Source organism: Abramis brama (genome assembly GCF_963993115.1).
Source record: "Abramis brama genome assembly, chromosome: 5".
In the NCBI taxonomy this organism is placed as follows: Eukaryota; Metazoa; Chordata; class Actinopteri; order Cypriniformes; family Leuciscidae; genus Abramis; species Abramis brama.
The window spans coordinates 44,385,573-44,412,825 of NC_139967.1; the positions used below are offsets into that span (position 1 = coordinate 44,385,573).

The following is a 27,253-nucleotide window of genomic DNA, read 5'->3' on the forward strand; positions in this document are numbered from 1 at the left end:
CACAATTTTTTTGTGTCTTTAGTAAATCCTGACAGTATTTTTAACGCCAAAAGAGGGTTTGCACTGGCACAAGCTGTTAGTTAATCTGGCCCTTAGCATGTTATTTAATATGGCAATGTTAATGTATTTGGTCTGGCTGGATCTGCTATGCTGCTGCTGCTACAAAGCAAATATGGACTTGCTACTGCTATACACAGACACGCTGATGTGAGCATGTAAGGTATGCTTCTGCAGGATAAATAGACATACATAAATCAAGAGCAGATCTAGACAGGTGGTGCTGGGGGAGGTGGAGGGGTTCAGAGAAAGCAGAACTAGCCTACAACAAACAATGAACCAGACTATTTAAATGCTGAGCAAGAAATCTCATTGACTGCAGGATCAGCAGAGGCCAATTAGCTTGTGCCATGCGGTAATGATGCACTATCAGCCTGCGCCCTCTAGAGTGTCAGTACTGAAATATAGTTTACAAGCGGGGAAACACCCTGGACAGGGGGTGTTCAGGGGTGTGACACCAGACACACTTCCATTATCACCTACATGCAGTTATTGTCTCTCCAATTCACCTATCCTGCATGTCTTTTGGTTTGTGGGGGGAAACCAGAGGACCCGGGGGAACCGCTCGCTGACACTGCGAGAACATGCAAACTGCGGGCTCAGTTGGGACCCTCTTACCGTGAGGTGTCAGTGCTACCCACTGAGCCATGAACTAACAATACACAATACTTCAAAAGCATTTATCAATATTAGCTAGTGATAATTTCAAAATTTTCTAATTCATTTTTAAAATCAAAAGTTTTATCTGTAAACATTAGGTAATGCACTGTGAACTTTCTCACTTAACATTAACAAAGGTTAATAAATGCTGTAAAAATATACTCAGTGTTAGTTTATGTTAGTTAATGCGTTAACTAATGTTAACAAATGAGACCTTATTGTAAAGTGTTACCATGATGTGCTTACATGGATGTAAAATAACGTTCTTGGTCATTAGCTTTTGATTTAATTTCAGTTCTTTAATCCATATCTAATTCCAGCTTAATTCTTAAAATGACTATACTAACTAGTGACATGAAATACTTTGGGGAATTCTAATTATTCAATGTTTGGTGGTGTGACATGTTACACTCCATGTACTGTAAGTTTATTCTTATTTTAAACAACATTCATATTAATTGGGAGACTACTTTTAATCATGCATTTTTTTACACCGAAGGGCAATATAAAATGAACTATTATAAAATGAGATAAAAAATAGTATACTCATATACAGTAAATAAAAATGTATAATATGCATTTCAACTTTCTTTTCTATTATTTATGGATGTATCTCTCACAGTGTCTTTATTGTCAGGTTTTTAGTTATAGGAATTCAGGTGCAATTGTAAGTAAATTATTTAATAAAACTGCAAACAATACACACTGAAATGAATACAAAAGGCTTCCAACATATTTGTTCTACTTTCATTTATTAATATCAGCATAGTTATAGACATTAATACAAACTGCAACAGCAAGGCAATATAGGATGATGCATTATAGTGATTATAGAAGCGGGTGCACAGTTTCATACCACTATTTAAACAGAATCAAAATGACATTCTACTGCAACATCCTAGGAGGGTTTTTTTTCTAAAAACAAACACAATGTTCTTATTCTTTAATGTTCTATTATATTGTCATACACACAAACAGCATGCATTACATTTAGAATTTATGTTTAATTTTTCTAATGGAAAAACATATGGAATGAAAAATATTGCATGGAAAATGTTTTTCTTATAACCTTTTGCTTTAAAAAAAAACTGTATGTGAAGTATAGTCTTAAAGACACGACTCCCTTTACCTTAGTTTTTCACTCCTTATTCTACTCCCATTACTCTTTTAATCAATCAATGTTTTTTTTTTACCTCTTCAAGTTGCTGCTATGGTTATCAGACACAAATAAAGCTTTAGAAGTAAGAGTATTAGAATAATTACAAATGCATAAGCACATGCACTCAAACAAAACATTAAAAATGCAAATAAATATTGAGTAAATATGAATAATATCTACTGAGCAGGCTTTACAGCTTAAATTATTTCAGCTCAAAGAATTTTGTCTTTATAAATACCAAACCCAAAAACTATATGTCTGTCTAGAATCAAGAAAACAATGTGAGATCATCTTGTGGCATCAAGATCTTTAGAGGATCAAGCGTTTTCTACAGGTGAATACGTCAACAACAGAGAAAATCAAGATGGAAACTCAGATCAATGCGGATCTTTCAGTGGTGAAATATCTTACACTATGATCTAAAACTACAGAAACAATCTTTAAAGTTGTCATGAAATAGCATTCGCAACCCACTTTACTTCTATAATGAGATATTATTGCTACTGAAATTGGATGTTCAGGGGGGAAAAAGGCAGGGACTTGATTTTATCCATCAGGAATTAATTAAAGAATGAAAAGAATGCAAGCAGACCTGAATGTGAGTGCGCAGATGATCCTCATATTAATTTCAGCCTCCATCTGCTGGGAAGCGAGGCTGAAAGTCAAGTTCACCCATCTATTTTTCGTTACTCTTATTGCTGTCATTTTTATTACATTAATTAGCAATAAACATCAACCAGCATCAAATTGCTACATTAAAGGGAAGGTTCGGAGTAAAATCAACCTAGGGTCCTTTGCACCATGACCTCGAGCCAAACACCCCCCATAACTGAACATTATTAAAGTTAGAGCTTATTTAGAGAAATCAGCCGTATGGCTTAGTGCAGGCGCTAATGGATCCAAGGATGTATCTCGTAAATTACCCCACTAATAATGCCCAGAATGGTACCAAACTTATAGAGTATTACAAATAGGTTATGTACTCATAAAACAAGGCATTGGAAAGTTTGTAAGTACATCAGGAGTTTATTTAAATAACACTTGCCTGACGGCTCATACTACCGCTAACCCGGACGTCGAGGTCACTTCAGTGGTTTGGGAAAAGCCTGTAAAAGTTCTGGCAGAAAGTGATGCGTAAGGATGTAGTGTAACGACGCCCAGTTCCAGGAATGCACTAATATTTTGTTAGTGGTAGTACCAGTTTGCAACAATTATTAGTTAACACTAAGTTGTTAACACTTCGGAAAAAATAATAATTCGTCGTTACACTACAACCTTATGCATCGCTTTCAGCCAGGACTTTTACGGGCTTTTCCCAAACCACTGAAGTGACGTCGACAAATATCAATGTGTCATGCAAAGAAAAGGGATTAATTCAACTATAGTCTCACATAACCATATCTACAAAAGTCTGTAGTCTCAAATATACTTTATAATCAATCATAACCTTAAAGGTAAAAACATTAATCATTACCTTATCTATCTGTGAAATGCAGAGCTAGTGCAAACAGATCCACATTGCTATGATCAAATGCTTTCTTAACTGCTGTTTTGTCATTTTTGTTATTGAGAGGAAAGTGCCCAGCACATTTTTACATATTCGTCTAAACCAGGGTTCCTCAAACTCGGTCCTGGAGGGCCGCTGTCCTGCAGAGTTTAGCTCCAACACTGACCAAACACACCTGAGCAAGCTAATCAATGTCTTCAGGATCACTAGAAACTCACAGCTAGGTGTGTTTGATCAGGGTTGGAGCTAAACTGTGCAGGACAGTGGCCGTCCAGGACAGAGTTTGAGGAACCCTGGTCTAAACGAATCAGCAGCATGGATGTTTGTTAACAGTATATCGCTGCAAAGGTATATACAAGTTGTTTTTACTATTAAGCGAAGAACGAAAAAGAACTTCACTGTGAGTATATCATGTTCAGTCTCTTCTCATGTTACATGTGCACAAGCAATAAGTTGCTGGCTGCAGTTCACTTAATGGCCACCGGTGTCGCTATCGCTAATAACAAGGGTTTCTGAATTCTACATATAGCCCCTTTAAAGGCCTGAATTATCAGAGTCCGAAATTCGCATCCGAAATTTTCGCACGTAAAAAAAACAAAAAAAACAATTTACGTTATGTCAATCACGCCTCCGAAACATTCGTCCGTCATAAAAAAACTTGTATCATGTTCGATTTTCTGCGTTTTTTGCATCTGTAGCAAGCATTTTGAATGGTGTTTTGACATTTCAGAGCCACCGAATCACGAATACGAAAAAAACGAATGCGAAAATTTCGCACCCAGTGTGCAAGGACCTTAAGACTTCACTAAATCTCAACCTAAATTCCAACTTCTTACAATTTAATAATTAGAATTTTTTTAATTAGTGATAAAATATGTTGCCAAAGTGACTTTGTCACACATATTTTCCACCATTAGTACTATAATACTAAATGCATAATAAATATTCACCATTTTAAAATGTCCCTTTAATCACAAGTGTGTACTCTCTCCATCATGAATATAGTGGTTGAGCATTTTTTGAGCAGACTCCAGACCAACCATCCCATTTATATGCTCTCCAGCACCATGGCTGTTCGCTTCTCTCCAATCACATTCAATCTCATCCTCGTACAACACTTGCCTGGTGCAAACTTGTGATTGGTGGAGGTCCATCATGGATTTATGATGATCCTGCTGCTGCTCTTGCTGCTTCAGAATCCCTATGGAGTGGATCTCTTCCAGACTAGCAGAGAGTACACGAATTGGAGAGCCCAGATTACGTACATCTGTGATGTGGTAGCCGTCGCAATCTGGATCATCAGGACCCTGATTGAAGCAGGCCAGGCTTACATCACCAATAGGAATCGGTAAGGTTTCGGGGTGAACGGTGAACTTGAGATGTGGTATCTGTAGGCCGCGAGGAGGTTGATGACATCTGCTCTCCTCACCCCCAGATTCACTCTCTGTATCCACATTTCCCTTTGAATATTGGTTGACCCCCTCCCAACAGCCTTGCCTCTGCTGCCATTGGTAATACGATGCGTTTCCATGATTTCCCTGCGAACCCCTCAAGACGCAGATCTGTGCCTCCTCTCCCATTTCTGACCAATCAGATTCCTCCTCCTCTGGGAGTGTTCCCAGCGATTGGTCGTCGCCATGCATTGAGACTTTGTCGTAACGGTCACTATCCATGAACTGAGCTGGAGGTGGTGCGACTGGAAGTGGAGTCATGGGATCGTCAGACTTCAAATGTTTCACCAGGGCATCCTGTAGGAGTGATGTCACCTGTAGTATAATGGAAGGGTATAGGAACGTCATTAAATTAAGGAAAATAATTCTGATTAGAGGCATATTTGGAATAACCATGAACTAATTATTGTACATAAGAATTAATGTAATATAACGGTAGTGCTGGGAATCGATTTAAAAAATACACACTACAAGATATTCTGGCTGATTTTGGACCGATTTCTCCCTTTCGACAATCCTAGGTAAAGTCCCGATTATCTTGATGGCTCCACAGATTATTATATCAGATTTTCCTGTGGTTGGATACATGTTGAATATTTATGATCAGAAGTCCTGTTGTGTGGGGCAATCCTGAAGACAAACGTGCGCACGCTCTGGAGATTATCACGTGAAACGAAACAATATCCAATCAGAAAGCGAGCTGACGGAAGATTCACCGCTCGCGCTGTAACATGTAAAGTCCATGTTCACACCGTCTCCACGACTTCATCTAAACATTTGTCTTTTTTCCCCACACAGATTTTCTGAAAAAATACACTTACGCACCATACACTTTAAGTGCCATTTCTTCTTGCCAGTCTTCCGCCATGTTTGTTTACCTTAAAGTCACATTTAATGAGAGATTTTGCGAGATTTGTTTGTGAATGGATTCTGTTAGTGTGTGGTGTTCTTTCCTGATCACATCCCGGCACTCCACACACTAGAGGAACAAAACGGTTAAATCTATGATTTCTTATCATCATGTTTGTGGTCTCTCACATTTTGAAAATCTTATAAGATTTAAAAAGTCTTTTAGTGTGGCCCCAGCTTAAGGCGTTAGGAATCAAGAATCGATTCCAAAGTTTGGAACTGATTCCATCAAAGGTAATCAACTTTAAATAGCATTTTTCAGTTCAAAAGAGCTAATCATTCATTCATATCTTGGTCCCTAATGCTGGGGCCACACCACAAGATATTCGGGCCGATTTCTCCCCTTCCAACAATCCTAAATGAAGTTCTGATTACCTTGATGGTTCTACACATTATCTTATCAGATTTTCCTGTGGTGTGAGGTGTGTTAAGAGTGACCAAACCTGCATCGGAAGAACATCGGAGCCGCCCCGATCGCAAATTGTAAATATTCAACATGTTGCATGTAGCATGTCAATATAAACATTACTTATTATAAAAATAACAAAATCAAACTCTCACATTAATGGTCTCTAGACTTTGGATGGTCGTTTTTGCCACAGACAGTTGATCTGTGAGCTCGGAGATTCGCTGGTTTAGTCGATCACGCTCTCCGTCCATATTCTGTGCCTAAATTGAAGTAACAAGACAGACAGATGTAACAGTAAAGTCAAATTTAATACAAATACAAGTTGTTTTGAATTTGAAAGTGCTTGTGTAAATCAATGGTTTATTGATATTATGAGACTATGTGAATTTATTTAAACCAATGTACTTAATTTCTTACAGTGGAACTAGTTTGAAGAATTAAACTGGGCTTTACCACACAATGCAGTTTTTTCTCCAGAAGGTGGTTGGTTTGTTGTGTGCTAGAGTAGTTGTCCTGAAGTCTGATGAAAGAGAAAGACATTTCCTTATCCTAGTACACTTTAACATAATAACAAGAACTGTAATGTAAAGTTTTCTGACACTTAAAGGGTTAGTTCACCCAAAAATGAAAATTCTGTCAGTAATTACTCACCCTCATGTTGTTCCAACCCTGTAAGACTTTCGTTCATCTTTGGAACACAAATTAAGATATTTTGGTAACACTTTATTTTGATAGTCCCTTTTGAACGTGCTGTTGACTATAAGTAACTTTGCAACTATATGTCAACTAACTTTCACTGGAGTATAAGTAGACTGTCTGCTTAATATCTGCAAACACTTTATTGTGATGTTCCTCCAACAGACACTCTACTGACTATAAGTAATTTTGCAACTACATGTCAACTTAATCTAACCCTAACCCTACCAGTCTATTAATACTTAACTAACACTCTAATGAGAGTTAGTAGACACGTAGGTGCAACGTTACTTATAGTCAACAGAACGTGTTAAAGGGACCATCAAAATAAAGTGAAACCAATATTTTGGATGAAATCTGAGAGCTGTCTCACTCCTTCATAGGCTGCTAGGTAATCGATATCTGCCATCCCAGAAAAGTTAGTAAAGACATCGTTAAAATAGTCCAAGTGACTACAGTGGCTCAACCTTAAGTTTATCAAGCGACGAGAATACTTTTTGTGAAAAAATATCTTAGTTTGTGTTCCGAAGATGAACGAAAGCCTTACGGGGTTTGAACAACATGAGGGTGAGTGATTACTGACAGAATTTTTCATTTTTGGGTGAACTAACCCTTTAAATTGCATGTTAATTAATTAATTATTTACTTAATTAAATAAAAATATGTATTATAGTTCAAAGTTATGCAGCGTTAAATGCAATTAGTGGAACTTTAAAGTGTTTTTTTCTGACCCACTTAAGAGGGACTTAAGTACATCTTTATATTGAAATATGGTTGAAGTGTACTGCCGAATGTATTGACAAGCATTTATGGTAAACTAATGCATAATTTTATGCAATTTCTTGTAGAATCTTGTATGTCATGTATTTAAATATGTTTGTAGTTACACATTTGTAATGCTGAAATTGCAATTGAAAATATATTTACTTTAAATGTTTTTATTATTAAGTACCACACTACAATTTAAATTGTAATCAAGTACTCAAGTACATGTGCTTTAGTCAACACATTAAAATAAGTGTACTTCTTTTGAATGACAAAAGATTATTAAAACATAATGATTTATAATATTGAAATCATGAAAGTGTATTATTTTTAAGTACACTCAATTGGCCTTTTAATTAATATTATATGAATTTCTTTTTTTTTGTAAATACATTTAAAATCTGAGGAACACACATTCAGTACAATTAAGCACACTTCTTTTTCACAAGGGTAGTTTGGGTTTGCTCAGATGAAAATATTAGAGAAACCTGCAGGGCTGTTTCTCTTGTTGGAGCAAATCTTATAAAAATATCAAAAGCTAAAACAACAAATGAATTGTTAAATGCCATAAAAATTCTTCTTTGTCATAAAAAGTCATGTCTCATATATCCTCTTATTAAAAAAAATACATCTGTTGTGTATGAAAAAAAAATTAGTGTATGCAAAATGAATAAATGTGATGATGTAGTGCGTGTTGGAGGATGTGCACTGCCTGTCAGACCACTAACCCTGACTGAAAGTTTGAGCTCAAATCATGCTAAAAACAGCTTTTTTGGACTGGTCCATTTTACGTACATGCATTATACATTAATCCAATAGAATAGAATAGAATAGAATAGAATAGAATAGAATAGAATAGAATAGAATAGAATAGAATAGAATGTGCTATATAGCACAGTACAATTTAGTCTTGTGTCTAACCTTGTGAACCGCTCCAATAAGCTGTTTAGCTCTATGCGAGTTCTTTGTAACTCAGATTCAATGAGCTGGTGGCCAGTTTTGAATTCAGATCCCATACATTCCATTCGCACAGTGGTCTGCAGCAAGTTGTGGTGGAGAACCTCATTCTGCTCCTGTAACATCCTAGATTGAATCGACAGACAGACACCACCATGAATACAATTACATATAGCCTGTAAGAGACACAGCGCTTCTATGAGTAATGGCATGCCAGGAGGGGATAATTTACATCTGAGTGTGTCTTAAAGCAAATTGTTTCACTACCATCCAAACAAAGCTGAAAAGCAATTTCCAGACCCAAAGTTTAGCAGGATGCATGCAAAAAAAGAATGCAAAAGTAAACAATGGACTCACATTAATCTCTCCAATTCTGAGTCCTTTTCCTATGCAAAGGTAAAATTGGTTGCAAATGTGGAAAACCCAACAACAAATCATATAAAATATGTATGTTTTCATTCTACTTTAACACTAAAGAAAAAATACTCACTTTTAGGAATGAGGATGACTCTTGGTAACTCACTGTGGATTGGTCGTCCTGGATAGTGGAGTTAGCGGATGAATCTGACTTGTTAGAATGAGGAGAAGTGGACCGCTGGCCAACTGGAGAGTGGCGAAGATGACTCTGGTGATCATCGTTGTGATGATCTCGATAGTGGTTCGATTCAGAATGATGTTCTGTATTGGAATGCTGATTCTGCGATTCTGGGTTGTCATAGTAATGATGGTTATCTTGAGAATGATGATGGTGGGATTCTGGTTGGGAATGATGATGAGATTCTGAATGCTCATGATGTTGAGGATGGTTAGACTCTGGATTGGAATGGTGATGGGAATTTGAATGGGAATAATGGTGGGATTCTTGAGATTTGTGGTGATGGTAATGATCAGGTTCAACAGGGGGGTTTTCATGACTTCCTGAGGGGAAATGGTTTGGGTGAGATTCCGGAGGATCATGATCACTGTGGTGGTGGAGTTCTAAACGGGAAAGGTGTCCTTTAGGATGTGATGCGCTGTGATCTTGGGATTCTGAATGTGCGTTAGGATGATTTTCATAATGATGGGCTGAATTAGAATGAGCAGGGCCTTTTGGATAACTGTCAGATAAGTGATGGTGATGTTGATGAGGACTATGGTGAGAGTCAGTATGAGAAGAATGATAATGGTGTTCCGGTGTTGGGGATGCATTATGAGAACGAGAGTGTTGGCGAGGTTCAGTGTGAGAATCAGAAGTGTGATGGTGTTGGGTGGTGTTGGATGAGTTATTAGGATGGGAATGATGATGGTGATGGTGATGGTTAGATTTGGGATGAGAGGGATCATGGTCAGAATGATGGTGTTGCAATTTCACATCAGACTGGTGGTGAGTATCTGAGTCAGTAGAAAGATGAGATGTACTACCATGCTCTCCATGGTGGTGGAGAGGAGGACTAGGCGAATTATAGTGGAGAGATTTTGAACGGGAATGATGGTGGGAAGGTTCTGAAACTGAGGTGCTGTGACTTCCATGGTTGTGATGTGGCGGTGAAGGTGAATGTTGATGGTGGCTGTGGTGGTGTGATTCTTTGTGAGAAGGATGAGCTTCTGGATAGGAAAGATGATGGTGAGTCCCTGACTTAGAAGAGTGTGTTGAGCTGCGGTGAGCTCCATGACGGTATTGTGATGGAGAGGGTGAATGGTGATGGGAATCTGGAGGAGGATGATGGGAATCTGAAGGAGAATGATGGTGTGGTGATGGGCTATGATGAGTTCCATGGTGCTGATGAGATGGCGATGGTGAATGATGGTGATGAGATTCTGGATGGGCATGATGGTGATGAGGTTCTTGATGGGGATGATGGTGATGAGATTTTTGATGGGAATGATGGTGATGAGATTCTTGATGGGAATGATGGTGATGAGGTTCTTGATGGGAATGATGGTGATGAGGTTCTTGATGAGAATGATGGTGATGAGGTTCTTGATGGGAATGATGGTGATGAGGTTCTTGATGGGAATGATGATGGTGGTTTTCTGATTCTGGAGAACAAGGACATGAAGGTGGGCTATGATAATCTTCATTGTGATGGTGGTGTGATGGAGATGATTTGTGGTGTGAATTTTGATGATTCGATGATTTGAAATGTTTCTCTTTGGGGGCAATTTGGTGCTGCTTCTGACCTTTGTGACCACGTTCAGTCCCAGATGAAAGACATTTTGAGGAACAGCTAGAATTGCTTGTATCATTGCTTGTATCACTTCTTGCACTGTCATGACGACGACTGGGAACAGCCTGATGCTGTTGTTGATTGATGAGGTCCCTTTCAGAATAAGGATGCTTGTTGGAGTGGGAGGTCTTGCTTGAATGTGAGTGACGTTTGGAATGGGAGTGCTTACTGGAGTGCGAGCGTTTGCTAACATGGGAATGAGCAGTTGAAGTTATGGAGCTAGCATTGCTTCCCGGACGGCTTCTAGTAATTTTTGACTTCTTTTCACTTTTATGTTCAGGCTTTGGGGACAATGCCTTTGGAGACGTTGAAGTCTGCCCAGGGCTCGAGGGTCTATGAACATCTGTTACCCCAAGGGAAGTAAGTCTTAATGGGCTAAGCACCTGCCTTGTGATTTCATTCAAAAAGGCAGAAAACTTTATCTTCTCCTTCACAAAGACCTTATGGGCCTCTTGTTTCCTATTCTCCAGCTCTTTCTCATCCAAGTCTCCAGCACCAGCATGATCCACTCGCCTGGACAGAACCTCCATGGACTTGGTCTTTCTTATGTTTGCAGCCGCTTTAGCGTGATTCTGTTCTTGCCCCTTATTTCCCTTTTCATTCTGTTCTCGAGAATACGTTGCCTTCTTGGCAGTCCCTCCACTTTTTTCTTTGACTGTCAAGTTCTTTTCCATGCTTGTAGACTTCTTCTTTTGGCCATTCGCTTCCAATAAAGGCATTGTATCTGCATCATCCTCATCATCCCCATCATCCTCAAAGGCTCTCCGTCCTCTGCTGATATCCATACATGATTGTGAGTGCTGTGGACGTCGAATTGCTCGCTTGGACTCAGATGCCAATGGGGCTTTTTCCAGACTGGCTTCAGATGACCAAGAAGAACCAGAGGAAGAGGAAGACGAAAAACTAGAATTGGAAAAATATGATTTGGAGGAAGAAGATGAAGAGGAATTGGAGGAGGAAGAGGAATCAGAAGAAGAGGAATCGGAACTGGAACTGGATGAGCTTGATGAAGACTTTGAACTAGAGGAAGACCCAGAAGAGTTTGAGGAAGTCACTGAAGCTTTAGTGCGAGTTTTCTTTTCTGGTGTGTGATGTTTATCTTGAGGTTGTTGATAATGACGATGGTGATGATGATGGCTTTTAGCTTGGGAGTGATGATGGTTATAATGCTCATGAATGAGATGACCACTGCTGTCATCTGAGGCACTATAGATGAAAGTGAAGAAAAATAATTAGTAGCTCTTACTAAGGCAGGAATCACTATTACTACTGATTATTCAAAACTCATGACTTATTTATGTATAAACTAATCCCACACCATTTTTGCTTTACACAATGATACCTCAAAACCATGTTTCTTGAATAGCATAAAAGGCTTGAAGGTGAGTTCTTTTGACATGGGCTAGTCAGCAAGTGCTTAGCAATGCTCATCAACCATTCAGGAGACAGTACTTGCATTTTGGCCCTGTTTACACCTGGTATGAAGATGCGTTTTGGTCGATCGTATCACAAGTAGATGAGGGAGAGACACCCGTTTACACATGGTATTTTAATCCATCTCTTTTGTCCACTTTGAACCACTTCTGTCCTGATATATTCAAGGGAAGGGTCTATGGGTGGGTAAATGTGTAGGTTTTTTTTTTTTAGATCTTTCCAACTAATGGACAAAATAAGCTTGTGAAATTTACATATGAACACGACCGGAGAAGACGGAAAAACATACGGAGAGCATCAGCTTTCGTTCCTGCTCTGACAGCCGCAAGACCACGGCGAACGCTGTAAGAGTGTGTTACAAATCAGGAATGTTGAGAGAACATTGTGCTTTGTATGATTTTTGTCTTCAAACCAAACTTGGGTCTTCAGCCAACAAAGCTGGCTAACGCGCTTCCCATAAAGTTTACACAGTAGATCAGTGGTCGAAAGTGGAAAAGCTCAAAACTTTTTAGTTTTAAGTTAAGTGACGTGAAGGCCAAGTTTGGTAACCCATATTCAAAATTTGTCCTCTGCATTTAATCCATCCTAGTTAGTGCACACACATTAGGAGCAATGAGTAATGAACACTAGAGGTGAACACACACACTGCAAACCATGGACACACACATCCAGAGCAGTGTGCAGCCATTCACTGCGGCACCCAGGGAGTGATTGGGGGTTAGGTGTCTTGCTCAAGGGCAACTTAGTCATTTCCTGCCGGTATTGAGAATCGAACCCGCAACCTTCGGATTACCAGTCTGACTCTCTAACTATTAGGCCACGACTTCCCCCACATCTAACGTCATCCACTTGTGATCCGATCGACCAAAACGCATCTTAATGCCAGGTGTAAACATGGAATAAAAATATTTTTTGTATTGTTTCTAAAGTTGTATTTATCTGCATTTTACGGTAAAACAATGTTGTGCTTTAAGATAAATGCAACCCCCATGTGAGGGACCCCCATTATGCACATTTATATTTATATATAAATTACTTTTTTATTATTACATAAATGTACAAAAGTGCTTTTATTACAAATGCGTATAAATCTATCACCTCTTATCTTCATGTTCCTCTGGAAGGTGTGCACCATGGCGGTGACGATGAGATGAGTGCCGACTCTCATGGTGAGGATGCTGATGGTGTTGACTATGGCGATGTATCTGATGATGAGCCATTGCCTATGTTCTTGCTTTTTCTCAGAAAGATAATGGAACTGATTGAATAGTTCTTGAGTTGTAAAACGGTTGCAATTTTCTTGATTCCAGAGCAACAAAGCGTCCTCTGCCTCTCAGTGTAATGGGAAGTACTGTGGGAATAGATATGTTAGAGGTATGATAGTGCTTGTAATTAAAAAAAATAATAAAAAAAAAAAATAACAAAAAGACAAATGTTGTGCACATGGTAAAGCATGGCTGACAATTAAAACTACTAGAACATCTGAATAAATTACTGACGTTTTAAGCATTGACATTTAAATCATCTAACAAAAGTGTTAATATAAAATATACTTGATTTAAGACAAATAAACAGCAATAAAAAAAATTCTTAAATACTTAAAAGAATCAAATAAACTGTACTACATATCTCGTTAATTTTATTACTCTACATAAAAAATAATAAAAAAGTTAGCTTGTTGCAATATCTTACCGTAAAATGGTTACAGAGAAACGAAGCCAGACTTCCTCAAGGGATCTAAGAAAAATAAGTATTGTGTAATACCAATTTAAAAGCACAATTGCAATACTTAATTCCAAAGGGGGGGAAAAAAATATGAAAATGCCTATTATAAGCCACACCAAACAAATGCTGCGCGTTTGAAGGGTTCGGGAGAGACGATGAGAGCTCTGCTATTTTCACAACCTTTCTATCTATGTCTGTCCGTCCCCTTTATTTGACATGGCTGATTTTCCAGCAGCCATCAGAACAGTGTGAGCACCAGATGTCAATAATTCCTATCACTGTCTGAAGTGCCCGTGGCAAATTTGTGCAACAGTGGTAACAACATCAATGTTTAAGATAAAATAACTCTTGAAGGGGAGATTATTTTCCATTATAGCCAATAGCTACTTTATTATTATTACTATTTGGGCATCAGATTAAATAAACTGCATGCATGATGTTATTCAATTATTATTTTTTTAGGTCCTTAGAGATTATTTATAAATGTTTAAAAAAAGAGAAGTTCATCTTTTGATTTGACCTTATGGTTGTTAGGTCATTTGAATAAAACTTTGATAAATTAGTAAACTGACGTAGTACTTTTTTATTTTTTTGCTCTATGATATATAGTTTCCTTTGCTTCAGGCCTGGGCTTGTATCTGTCATCACTATTGATGCAAATGTTAATGCAACAGAGATGAGGATGGAATCATTGAGAATCAATTTAAATTTACAACATTAAACTTAACACACGTTCACAGGCACATGTTTTCCCTCACCAACCATGCCAAGATTTAACAATGTGAAACATCAGTCACTTAACTGAAGTCATAAATGTCAAAAACATTGATGAAGCTAAATATGATTCAGAAAAAGATGAATATATAACCCTATATATTCATATAACCCTTGCCCTATGCTTTAGGTATGAAATGCATTTTGCATGAATTTTGTTGCGTCTCAGGGACACGAACAAATAAAGTGTAAAAAAGCACAAAATTCCACTATTGCAAATCCCACTGATTTTCTTGGTTTTGTCTTTCCTGAGCAGTGGCTAAAATTTGGATACTTTCATCTCAGAGAAGTCCTCTAGCTTTCTTAAAAGTTTTTCTCAATACCTGACAATGTCTATTTAGAGGACCGGAGTGCAAATGCTTTGACCTGACAGGAACTTTTTAAAAAACATTTTAAATGTAATTTATGATTCTACTAATTATTTGTTGCAAAACAATATAGAGACCATGCTCTGCTGCACTGTCTAACAATGCCATTTATTTTAAGACTGTAATCCTAAAATAGTGCAACCTTTGGCTTAAATAAGGCACATAAGGCTGTTTTAATGCTAATAAACACTGTAAAAACAATTTTTCAAAAGTTGTAAATACATTACTGGAATACATTTTACAAGAAAATACTGTTTCATTTTTTCTACATCAAAAAGTAATGTTTAATTTAATGCATTTCTTGCTGTTTCTTTGTAATTATTTGTGGAATTTACTGAAAATTGTTTCAAAGTCAATCCTAACTTTTTTCAGTGCAGTTTTGACAATATTAAAAACAATATTCAACTGTGATGACCATATTCATGAGACAAAAACACATTTTTTGCTTAAATATAAGCCAGCATCATAGGGAATTTTAAGCTCGTATTATAAGCGTATGAGCAGATCTCCAGTGTTTGCGGGTATGATGCGTTTCCTATTCGTTCAGTCCATATTTAACGGCTCTGGTTCATTCCATTCCGTGCTAGAGACAATCAATGAGAAATTGTGTAACACTGGTCAGGCACCCAATCATGATCAATGTCAAACTGCAATGAGATTTAACCTTCAGAAAAAACAAATGGACACAAACACAGCTGAGTCCTGAATGAAGGCCAGACAAGGACGATCATTTCCCATCAACTTCCTCTTATTATATAATGCAGAATGCAGAAGGACAATGACTTCATTGCCAGCATGTCTTCAGGAAGACATGCTGGCATATACTCTATATATACTCTTATATATATAAACTGTATATCTACCAGGACATTTTCAGAGCACTTCATGCTTCCTTCATTTTCCAGCAGGATTTGCACCTGCCCACACTGCCAAAAGAACCAAAACCTGGTTCAATGACCATGGTATTACTGTGTAATTACTGTGTGATTTCATGTAATATTCAAATTTTCTGGGATTTTGATTTCGTGGGTTTCATAAACTGTAAGCCATAATCATCAAAATTATAACAAATAAAGGCTTGAAATATCTCACTTTGCATGTAATGAGTCTATATAATATATTAGTTTCACCTGTTAAGTTGAATTCTTGAAATAAATCAACTTTTTGATGATATTCAAATTTTATGACCAGCACCTGTATATCTAAATCTATATATATAAACTTCATTGCTAGGAATTCCCCCCATTATTGCTTAAAGGGATAGTTCAACCAAAAATGAAAATTCTGTCAGGATTTACTCACCCTAGAGTTGTTCCAAAACCTGTAAGAGTTTCTTTTCTCTGTTGAAGACGATATTTTGAAGAATATTGGTAACCAAACAGTAGTCTGGCCCCGTTGACTTCCATAGTATTTTTTACCAACATTCTTCACAATATCTTCTTTTGAGTTCAACAGAAGAAAGAAACTCATACAGGTTTCAATTTTCGATTTTGGGTGAACTATCCTTTTAACAGCCCAGGCTAGACAAAGTTTGCAGTTAAAGAGATTCACACTGAACAAGATACACATGTGGTCAAAGTGAGTCACTCATGTTCAGTTGCTTGACCGATTGCATAATAAAACTTTGGGAAACACCATTTCGACACTCTACTAGCTATAAGTAACTACATGTCAACTTATTCTAACCCGAACCTAACGGTCTACTAATATTCCACTGTGAGCTAGTTAACATAAAGTTGCATATTAATGAAAGATAGTTGACATGTAGTAACTAAATAGTTAATAGAATGTCTAAAGTGGAGTATCGAAATAAAGTGTAACCAAACTGTGTGATGGTCTCACAACTATTAGTCTCACTTACTTCCCTTTCATTACATAAAAGATCAGACAACAAAAGACCATGTTAAATAAGACATTTATTTTAAACAAGCATAGCTCGATCAGTATAACAATCGATTTCAGCATGTCAACAGATCTGTCTTCACACAGGCACTGATCCACCGCAGCTGCATGTTAGAGAGCAGTCAGGTTCTGCTATTGATGGATGGACTGTGTGCTGACAGACTGATTAATGCACAGAACCTCCGACATACCGCAAAACAACTGCTCTGAAACCATGTTAGAACATATTAACAATAGATGAACAAATATACATCGATGATCAAGTGCTCTCTAGTGGTGAGGCACAGGAAAACAGGACATGAAGCAAAGATGGCTCGCAGAACACAGCATACTGTTTCCCACGGGTTCCTATGTACATCTAAAAACATTTAAAATATCTATAGCTCAACTAATCTTGAATTTAAAGGCTATTAAAGTTACAAAGTAAATGAGAATTTATGGAATTTATCCAGACATAATTTATGAATATAAATGTAATATGAGAAGAGTATGATAATGTACCAGTGATCATCCCTTCTGCTGCCAAAGGATCAAAGAAACAAATGTTTACTATAAAAAAATATATATTTTACAATCTCAACTCCTCCAAAATGCTATTTATTAAAACATTAGGCGACTACAGTTGTGTAGTGATGAAACACATTAACGCACATTAAAGGAACGAGACAAAAAAGGCCTACAAAGGGCTAAATGATTTTAACCATCTAATATGAGAAAGTGAAATAAAGACCACCTTCAACAATGTGTTTTTAATGGTGAAATCTCTGAATGATGACTGTAGCATTGTGAAATAAATTACATAAGAACAAAACTACATTTGTTTGATCTTTTAAAACATGCTTTAATCCATCAAGATTTTGCAAGCGGGAACAAACAGATGACAATCAGCGTAATGAAAAAGACTTAACCTAGAAGTTGTAAAATGTGACGTGTCCTAAAAATGTCCAGAGCGTGTGACGCTCTTTTTGAAATTTCATTCAACAAACAGATCAAAACTTTCCGCTTCCTCAAACTCTGCATTCAACTTTGCGGCAAGAAAATCCAACTCTGACATCTGAAAGAGCAGAAGAACATTAAAACAGATCAAAGGGAATAAATAAGAAGTGTTTAATAAGTGGAAAACTGTCATTTATGCAACTTTAAGCAGAAATTACACAATTCACCTTTAAACTGATTGAGATGTTTTATATCATACAAAAGCTCGTTTCTGCCACTGAATAAAAATATAAACGTTTTTTCTTCTCACAATTGCAAGTTTATATCTTATAATTCTAACCTTTTTCTCAGAATTCTGAGACTACATCTTGCAATTCTGTTTTTTTTTTTTTTGTAGTTTGTTTGTTTCCGCCACATTTTATCTCACAATTTAGACCTTTTTTCTCAGAATCCAGATATCAAATCTCACGTTTATAAACTCAGAATTGTGCGAGAAATCTCTTACAATTCTCAGTTTAAACAGGACAAAAAGTCACAACAACCTTCTTAATATTTTGATTCCATGGCAGAAATGCTTCCCGGACTCTCTCTCTCTCTCTCACCTTAATCTGTTGAACACGCTTCCTCCTGGTGGTCTTCTTCCCCAGACAAACACCAGGGATGTTTGGATCCACTTCGGGAGGGTGTGACGCACTGTCATCAGCAGCGGAGACGTTAAAAGACCCCAGGGAGAAGGACGCCGAGCCTAAAGGAACTATTCGAGATCTCTCAGTTTTACGCATCACCTCTGGTGTCTGCAGCCTCTCAAAACCAAACAGGGTCTCTCGGTCGCTGGGAGAAGAGGAAGGTGCAGGCTGGCCTTTGGGGCTTTCAAAGGACTTGTCCCCCACACTCAGGCGACTGTAGGAGCGCCGCACTTTTTGGGACCAGACGGGGTCCTGCTGTGGTTCTTTGGGCTGAGAAGAGGGTGATGAAGGAGGCAGGATGGGCGAGAGGACCACGGTCTTGAGAGCTGTTGCTACAGCTGGAGATGATGTCAGGACTTTGGAGAGCTTTGTTGGCACTTCAGATGAACGTTCCACATTCTCCTTGTTACTGTCAGACGGGGCCTTGAAAAACATTTCCATATGATAACATTATGTATTGGTGGAACAGTTAAAAAAACTAAATCATAAGCATGATATTGGGCTTGTCAGAATTACCTGAGTTTTCCTGGGTGCAATCTTCCTGACGGTGATCGAGCGTTTCAGAGCCACAGGTGGAGCCTTAAAAGTGAAAGACATGATATTACACATCTATTATAAAGAGCTAAATCACCAAGTTTACCGTTGCATGATTCAGTAACACTTTATAATAAGTATAAAGTGATAAAGTACTTGTAAATAATTTACAAACTCTTAATTTATAAGTGTCATCTCTACAATAACAGGCTTTGTAGACTATAGAAATAGTTCTTTCTTCATTCATTGTCTTTGGAATTTAAGTTGTTTAAGTAGATAAAGCTTTCTATCCTAACTCTAAACTTGTGTATTTATGTATATTATGTAAAGTGTGGTCTATTCACATTTGAATCGTGATTCTATCTTACACTTCTTTAACTTCACTGTACTACTTAAAGTTATTGAAACGTTAAGGTCCTTGCACACTGAATCCGAAATTTTTGCATGCGTTTTTTCGTATCCGTCATTACGTGGCTCTAAATTGTCAAAACACCATTCAAATGCTTGTTACGGATGCGAAAAACGCAGAAAATCGAACCCGATCCGAATTTTTTTTTGACGGACGAAAGTTTCGGAGGCAGTGTGCAAGTGTGAATGACATAACGTGAGGTCGTGTTTATTTTTTAACGTGCGAAAATTTCGGATGCGAATTTCGGACTCAGTGTGCAAGGGCCTTTAGAGTGTTGTTAATTACAATAAGCCAGGAAAAAGGACTCGTCAGCTTAATAATAATGACTAACAAGGGAAGAAAAAATAAATAAATTTCAAGATTTACATTTAATTCAGTGCAATTTTTTTTCTTCAAGACCTATTAAACCGTTTACTGCAGTCAAACAGGAAAAGTAACAAAACAGTAATCCAGAATTAATATGTATATTGTATCTATATTAAATATAATATTTTTGTCTTGACGACTATGTAAACATCTTTTATCTAAAATATCTTATTCAGGACAGTACTAAATAAAAAATGCTTTTTTTCTAAATAAAAAAACATGCATTTTGTATGATCACTCTTATTTTGTTAAAATAACATTTTGCAGGTTCTGCAAGGTGTATGTAAACTTCTGAGCACGAACGTGTGTATACCGTCTGTGGAAGGTGTAGGTCAGGACCATAACATGTTTGTCCAATCATTACTTTCGGATTGAATTATACCTGCCCGTCAACTTATGTATTTTCATACCTTCGCACACCTGCTAGTGCAGACATCACATGTCATCAGCGCATTTTATGCTATGCAGAGTTAGACAGACGTCAGTCACCGACTGCCAAAAACAAACAGCAGCCGCCTTATACGGTTCCTCCTGAGCCAAAACAACCAGCTCATGCTGCGTTCACATCATAACTATAATTATGTTGATAATTATGTGCTTTGAGATATGAGGTAACGCCGTCTCTCCTGACACTTTTGTTTGCTCCCTGCTGTACGAGTTGTTTGTTTTGAAGGAGTCATGCCTTTGGAGACGCTCTGAAGGGAGGGTGGGATCTTATGCTTTCAAAGCTAGCTCGCTATTGCTAGCCTCTCCAAAAATTGCCTACCCTACCTTTAAAGGGATAACATTTCATAAGAAATATGAATTTCTTGCTTCTGTTGAACATTAAAGATGATATTTTAAAGAATGTTAGAAAACCAGATAATTAATGGTCCCCATTGACTTCCATAGTATTTTTTTTTCTCCATACTATGGAAGTCAATGGGGTACATCAACTGTTTGGTTAGCTATATTCTTCATAATATATTCTTCTGTGTTCAGCAGAAGAAAGACTCATACAGCTTTGGAACAGCATGAGGGTGAGTAAATGATGACAACTTTCATTTCTGTTCCGTGTAACTTCTGGTGAGAAGACAATGTCAAATATTTCTAATATTTGACACAATATTACACATTTTTTACATTCCTGTAGACGTTTAGCCTTAGTACTTAGTACTCACGTAGACTGTAAAATTTAATTGCAGTTCAAGTCACTTTCGTGTTGGTTTCAAGAGAGTCGCTTGTAAACTCACCACAACTTTAGAGGCCAGATTTTCATCATTTGCAGACAATCTGCAGGACCTCCTTCGTGCTGGACTCTTTCCATTTGACTCTGAGCACAAACAACAATATTTGTGTTTTAAAAAGACAACAATATTTGTGTTTTACTAACACAAAGTAGAACATTTTAGTATCATAAAGCCACTTCGCACCATTTCTCCCATACGACCATTCGGTAGCATTAGTAGCAGCCCTGTTAAAAGACTAAATGTCATGCTCGTACACAGTAATAAGTTAACACTCACTTCTGATTTCATCGCTGCTTTTCCTCGACGTTAATCGCGTAGTTTTGTTACTCATCTTGCGAGACAATCCAGATCCAGACAGTAAAGCAGTAACGTTAACGTTAAGCTAACACTGAACACACGAGAAACTTAAAACGCAACAATCACAACAACAGCAATGCTGCATGTATGCTAACAGAGCCGTGCCTGTGTTTTACGCACACTACTCGATATCTGACTGTGTTGTATGGGATAATGTCAAACAAAAACACGTAATAAAAAATTCCGTCTCTTTGGATATAAACGATTCCGCTCTTCTTTCAAATTCGCCCGCCTTCCCATGTAGTCGCAGGACATGGCGGATGCAAGGGGGTGGGGCTAAACAACTACTTCCGGTGGGTTGAAGCGTGTCTGTCTTCCTTTGGGGGGCGCTTGGCACCATAAAACCGCAGTCAAATATCAGGATGTTTTTAGACTAAAAAGTATATTTTAAATGTAATTAATCGGAGTGTTAGTTCCTGGCATACATATGAAAATGTACTAAAGTAATATCGCTGCAAAATGAAACAAAAGTAACGTGAGGCAGAACGTGAACTCTGTTGAATAGAGTACAGAGAACATGTTTAACTTTGAAATGAACATTTATTTCTTGGTTATGTCCCTTTGCTTTGTTTCCATACATCTAATTCCTATTAAATAAATGTGGGACGGGTCTTGATTTTGTCTAGTGGGAAATAATTGGATTGTTGTTGTTTGCTTTTGCTGATAATTAAAGTCTTTGTTCAACAGTAAGAAAATTCATATGCATCAATAAGTGGGATTTTTCACTTGTTTTGACTTTGTCAGAATTATCTTTAATTTATTCTGTGGGGGAAACAAGCTTCCATATACTGTATATTGTAAATGACTAATCTATGACAAGAAGAAAAAAAGTTTAATTGCTAAACAAAGATTTATGGAATGAATTCTGATTCTGAACTTGTCAGAACCTTGAATTATTAGTACATTTTTATTTAAAACTATAAACAGAAAATGTAATACATTAATCGCATGCTTTTTTTTTCTTTGTAAAGAACAGCAATTAAAAAAAATAATAATAACATTAGTGACAAATATCAACGATGTTGCTAAATGATATTCAGTATAAGTATTATTCAGTAATGCAAGTTATAGTTGAGTGTCGATGAAGGGGTCTCGATCTTTACTGTGTGGCCAGTGAGGTACGTAAAGAAAAAAATGTTTGGGAAAAACTTAAGCTTGACAACATCAGACAATTGTATTTGAAAATGATGTTTATTGTGACTCACTGCTTCGTTTATCAGGCAGTTTCATTTTGGAAAAACATGTCTGGCTTTGAGAAGAGACAAATAGCCCTACGTTTTCTACAGACAGTTCAGGAAGTTCTTCAGGGCCATACACACATTTTTTAGAGCAGCACATTAGAATTAACATATAACACGACAAAGATTTTTTTTGCACTTAAAATATATTTTATGAAGTTTCTTTCCATAAGATTTTCCCCATTTGAACTTTATACAAATAAATGTCTCACAAACAACCAGGGAAACATGCTGACTTTACTGAAAACAGTCCCCCCTTCATACATTCCAGATCTACACAACTCAAAATAAAGTAACAAAAACAGTAAGATGATGGTTACTTGTTTTGTTTTTCCACAATTCTTTTTGGGCAAACGTTTTCCTAACAGTCATCCTGAAAGATATGTCATTGAAACAGACACATTTACTCGTTTTTCTGTTGAGAAATAATGAAATTTTCACAATCCTAGAATAACTTATTATATTATAACTTCTCTTACAGTATCCAAACTCTGTGACGTGTGAAAGGCTGTTGAGAAGTCAAGACTCCCTTACACTAGAGGTCAGCACTGAAGTTCAAACACCTGAACCCAAACACCTTTACAGAGAGAACCGCAATTCCACATTTCCTGGTTAACCATAAAAACAATGAGCATTTACTTCAAGGTACTTGTCAAGGTACTCTTTCCTCCGAACAGTCATTCAGTGCAATAAAGGCAGGTAAAATTGCCACTGAGTAAACCATTGATGCTTGCTTTAAAGTGACTGAAAGGTTTAGGCTTATATGGTGGTAAACACACAAGTGAAAAACCACACACACTCACAATAGTCTTTTGTGCACTGTTTGATTCAAGGCATAGTATTGCAAGTATAAATGCTGCGGGATCATGGTAGAAAAACCCTAGAAAGTTTGATCGTCGTTGCAGGACTCTGTCCAGTGGCCGAAGACCTCACAGATGTCACAGTAAGGTCGTTCATCGCTGGGACTGCCGTGATAGGTGGTGTGCGGGGGGGAATCTAGCATCTGGTCCTGCGTGGGACAGTCTTCGGTGTCGTGCTGGTCGAAGCAGTCGCATATGTCACAGAAGAGACGGGGAGGGGGTTTCTTTTTAATCGCCGTCTCAGCATTACTAGGTAGAAAAGACAAGCTCTTAGACATTGCATAACATGATGAACTTATATAATAACAGCTTTTTTTTTTACCCAATATACTTGTGTAAAACAACATTTTATTTGCATATCAACATGATAAACTGAACAAGGTGAAACACGGATAACCCAAGCTGAAATAATCCAATTCAAATCAATATATGAGAATTAAGTAATAAACCTTGAAGTAACACTCTTTACATTTAGGAATACGCCTCTATAAATGTATGTACACACAATGACCTTTTTGTTTGAAGAACTACAAAATCTTTATGTTAGTCAACTAATATAAAACCAGTAATTAAGTTAACTGAGACGTTTGTGTTTGAAGATTGAAAATAAATGAGCGACTCTTGGGATTGTATGCTGGGATTTAAAGAAATAAAAATGCACCTGTTATGAGTGTCTATTTCGGTTGCACCGTTTCCGTTGAGCGCTGCTTCAGCCATCTTCTCTAGTTTAGATTTTAGGTCTTCGTTCTTCCGCTGCAGATCCACAATAACCGTGTTCAGGAATTCAACCTTTCCCAAAGAAATCAGCAAAGTCAATTAACATGATTCAATAAACCCAGAGAAGTTGCTTTTAGAGATTGAGACTCTATTCTGATACCATTTTAGGGCTGCACAATATATTGAAATTATCGAAATATCGCAAATGTATATATCGCGATATGCATATAGCAACGGCTTGCAATAACTGGAGTCATGAACTAAAGACAGAGAAAATCACTCACTGCTCTTGGCTGAATAACGTTTGTAGCTTTAATAAGAATCAGGATATATTTCATTCTTACAGTGAAAACTAAGCAGCGTTTTATTTTTACATTTGATTATTCAGTTTCTGTTATTAAATAAACCTAATGTAGGATAACCTGAAACCCTGAACCCTGTGGTTTACACTGATGTTAAAATAACACTTCTACTACAGTAAAACACTGATGTTCACTTTCAGAAGTTGTAGGGATGTTTTCTTGTCACAAAAAGAATGTGAAACACATATGTAGGTTATATAATTTAAGTTTATTTTACACACTTTAAGCATTATCGCATTATTTAATGAGTTATCGCATTTTTCTTCAATATCGTGCAGCCCTAATACCATTGTTATGCCAACTTGTTAAAATTAGATTTCTATTTGTAGGATTTTTTAGATATCCGTAAATGAATAGTAATGTAAGTACCTAGTGGGTTTTTTTTTTTATTACTTTTGATTGATTTATTTTATTTTCTTACTAAGCAATGGAAAAATTTAACATCAGCCTGTCAAATCCTTTTGAGAGTCAAAAAATGTAAATGACAAACAGACAACAAGAATCTGACAAGATGAACACTTTGGTGAATTTTCGTGGTTTGATCCAAACTCTGATCCAGCAAAGTCCAGTCTGAGTCATGTTCGACAATCACCATCACTAAAGTTTTGCCATGAAATCACTCTGCTTGTATGCTTTCTTTTTTCTTTTCTTTTTTATTCTTAATTTTATATTTCAGAAAACTGAATAGGGGAAATACTATGGAAACAAAATTATTTTTCCAGTCAGTTTTAATTTTCCATAGTTTTTTTCAGACCTGGAAATTACTCAAATCAAATACCATGCTTTTCTAAACTGCGTAGGGACCCTGAATTTAATTGTACAACCTTTAAATTAAAAATTAACAGATTATATCAATAATATTATACATGGTTTATGCAAAAAGTGTGTGAAATGCCTACAAACAAACAAACAAATCTTTATTACTAATTTCTAGGAACAGAACAACTTTTTTTGTAAAATAAAACTGTAATTGTTTGCCTAAGCAATGCTCACTCTTGTAGGTCTGTGGGCCAAAAGAGCAGTATGTCAATATAATTATGCCTTTTATGTGTGATAGGAAAAGGTCCAGTCTGCATACCTGATGCTCAGCATTCTCCTTCGCCTCCCTCCATGTTTTCAAGACAGAATCATCTGGTTGGAATGTAAAACACACACATGCGAACTGGTCATGTAGATTAAACAAAATCTATAGTCTTACTGAATTTAATTTGACATTTAACCCGTGATATTTATTTTTAACTGATTTAATAGAAACATGCTGGTTTAAAACAACTATGTGTGGAGAGGTACCTGAGCCGGTGCCGGTGACCTGAGCGTCAGCTAGACTCCTCTCGAGAGCCTTCAGTCGCTCCTGAAGCTGAGTGTTCTCACTCTTGTGGGATTTCAGATTGGACTGAAGCGCCTGTGTCGTGTCACGCAGACCTGCTATCTGCTTGCAAGAACCACACACATTTTTTTTTTTTTTTTAGCAAAACTGAAATTCGCACATTCAAACTCTAAACCAAAAGGACGTTACCTCATTTCTCAGAGAGTCTAATTCTTTGTCCTTTTCTGAGGCCAAGGCACTCTGTGTTTGGAGAGATTGCTGAAGTGCTTCCTTCTCCTTTTCTGTCTCTTTTGTTAAAGTGCTTTCCCTGTGCAGAAGACAGATTGTATGTGTGCATTCTGCATCCATTAAAACGGTAATATAGGGTCAGAATGTCTATATTAAAACAACGAAGCAAGGACGTCTATTTATAGTAGTCAAATTGCTGTACATTTCCTGTATTTGCTTACCTCATTTTTATCTTCTTCAATTGACTGTTGAGGCTGTCCCGCTCCTTTTTGAGCTGCATTAAGAGTGAACAGAATATAATATTTATGCAAAATTAAAAGGCAAAATCCATATTAGTATTTTCAGTTTCTTTAAAAAAATAATAATAATAAATAAATAAACTTATTATAAAGTCTGGTGCACTTTTCAGCTTTTTCTGCCCAAGTACCACCCACAAAGACATGTAAACTTGTTTTGTTTTGCTTTTATGAGCAATTTAAGGGTGGATTTATCTGAAAATTAATAAAAAATAAACTGGCATGGAAAAAGATTAACATCATATTTAAGCAATATTATAGTTTGCCAAATCCTGTGCAGTGTCTTTAATGCCTCAGTTGAAATCAGGTATAAGTAATAAAAAGCTTGATTTCAGATTGATTTCTCTTTTCTACAGACTGCCCAGTCATGGTATACATGAGTATTTGCACACTACTAAATATTTGAGATACTTAAAACGCTGTTACTTAAAACGTAACCCTAGCTATAAACCAAATATTTAAGGAAGCCTACAACAACACATTTATTACTATAAATATTATACATTTAAAATATAGCCACAAGCACCAAAAGTTCATATGAACAAATAGGTGATGCTCGTGATTTCTTTGTATCGTTCCAAATATTATGTGTTGTTACTGCAAAGTCAACTTGAATCTCCACTGATACTGAGAGTTAGGGTTTGATGAAACACCTTACAAAAATACATGATAGTTCAAAAAGGAAATCATGGAATATTCAGCCATTCAAACTGATGGTAAAAATTAGA

At 36.9% G+C, this 27,253-nt stretch overlaps 3 protein-coding genes across 4 annotated transcripts in view; all 3 read right to left on the minus strand.

The window, feature by feature from the left end:
- Positions 1-1,452: 1,452 nt before the first annotated feature.
- Positions 1,453-14,139, minus strand: LOC311083968 (uncharacterized protein). The gene is made up of 8 exons (XM_084115737.1): positions 13,904-14,139; positions 13,310-13,562; positions 9,061-11,983; positions 8,928-8,956; positions 8,535-8,696; positions 6,606-6,672; positions 6,305-6,412; positions 1,453-5,149 (listed from the first exon to the last, which is right to left on the minus strand). The coding sequence occupies exons 2-8, from the start codon at positions 13,429-13,431 to the stop codon at positions 4,355-4,357; spliced, it is 4,206 nt and encodes a 1,401-aa protein (XP_083971863.1). The 5' UTR covers positions 13,432-13,562; positions 13,904-14,139; the 3' UTR covers positions 1,453-4,354.
- A 2,837-nt stretch (positions 14,140-16,976) lies between these two features.
- On the minus strand, positions 16,977-21,761 carry cdca5 (cell division cycle associated 5). The gene is made up of 5 exons (XM_084115691.1): positions 21,417-21,761; positions 21,144-21,223; positions 19,119-19,181; positions 18,519-19,025; positions 16,977-18,034 (listed from the first exon to the last, which is right to left on the minus strand). The coding sequence occupies exons 1-5, from the start codon at positions 21,469-21,471 to the stop codon at positions 17,954-17,956; spliced, it is 786 nt and encodes a 261-aa protein (XP_083971817.1). The 5' UTR covers positions 21,472-21,761; the 3' UTR covers positions 16,977-17,953.
- Positions 21,762-22,669: 908 nt separating this feature from the next.
- The window catches only part of clip1a (CAP-GLY domain containing linker protein 1a), a 51,017-nt gene continuing 46,433 nt past the window's right edge, over positions 22,670-27,253 (minus strand). For both annotated transcript variants that reach the window (XM_084115736.1, XM_084115735.1), the window contains 6 exons: positions 26,451-26,503; positions 26,191-26,308; positions 25,965-26,103; positions 25,753-25,805; positions 24,257-24,384; positions 22,670-23,844 (listed from right to left, as the gene is read on the minus strand). In XM_084115736.1, coding sequence (XP_083971862.1) covers positions 23,616-23,844; positions 24,257-24,384; positions 25,753-25,805; positions 25,965-26,103; positions 26,191-26,308; positions 26,451-26,503 — 720 coding nt within the window. In that variant the 3' untranslated portion in view covers positions 22,670-23,615. The remainder of the gene's footprint in view (positions 23,845-24,256; positions 24,385-25,752; positions 25,806-25,964; positions 26,104-26,190; positions 26,309-26,450; positions 26,504-27,253) is intronic.

Excerpts from the sequence above, each read along its gene's own strand:
- LOC311083968 (XM_084115737.1), bottom strand. The coding sequence starts at position 13,431 with ATGGCTCATCATCAGATACATCGCCATAGTCAACACCATCAGCATCCT. Across the intron at positions 8,957-9,060 it reads AGTCATCCTCATTCCTAAAA|GAAAAGGACTCAGAATTGGA; the intron begins GTGAGTATTTTT and ends ACCTTTGCATAG. Across the intron at positions 5,150-6,304 it reads AAAGTCTAGAGACCATTAAT|GTGACATCACTCCTACAGGA; the intron begins GTGAGAGTTTGA and ends ATTATACTACAG.
- cdca5 (XM_084115691.1), bottom strand. The coding sequence starts at position 21,471 with ATGAGTAACAAAACTACGCGATTAACGTCGAGGAAAAGCAGCGATGAA. Across the intron at positions 21,224-21,416 it reads AAGCAGCGATGAAATCAGAA|AGTCAAATGGAAAGAGTCCA; the intron begins GTGAGTGTTAAC and ends GTTTGTGCTCAG. Across the intron at positions 19,182-21,143 it reads ATCTGGCCTCTAAAGTTGTG|GCTCCACCTGTGGCTCTGAA; the intron begins GTGAGTTTACAA and ends TTCACTTTTAAG.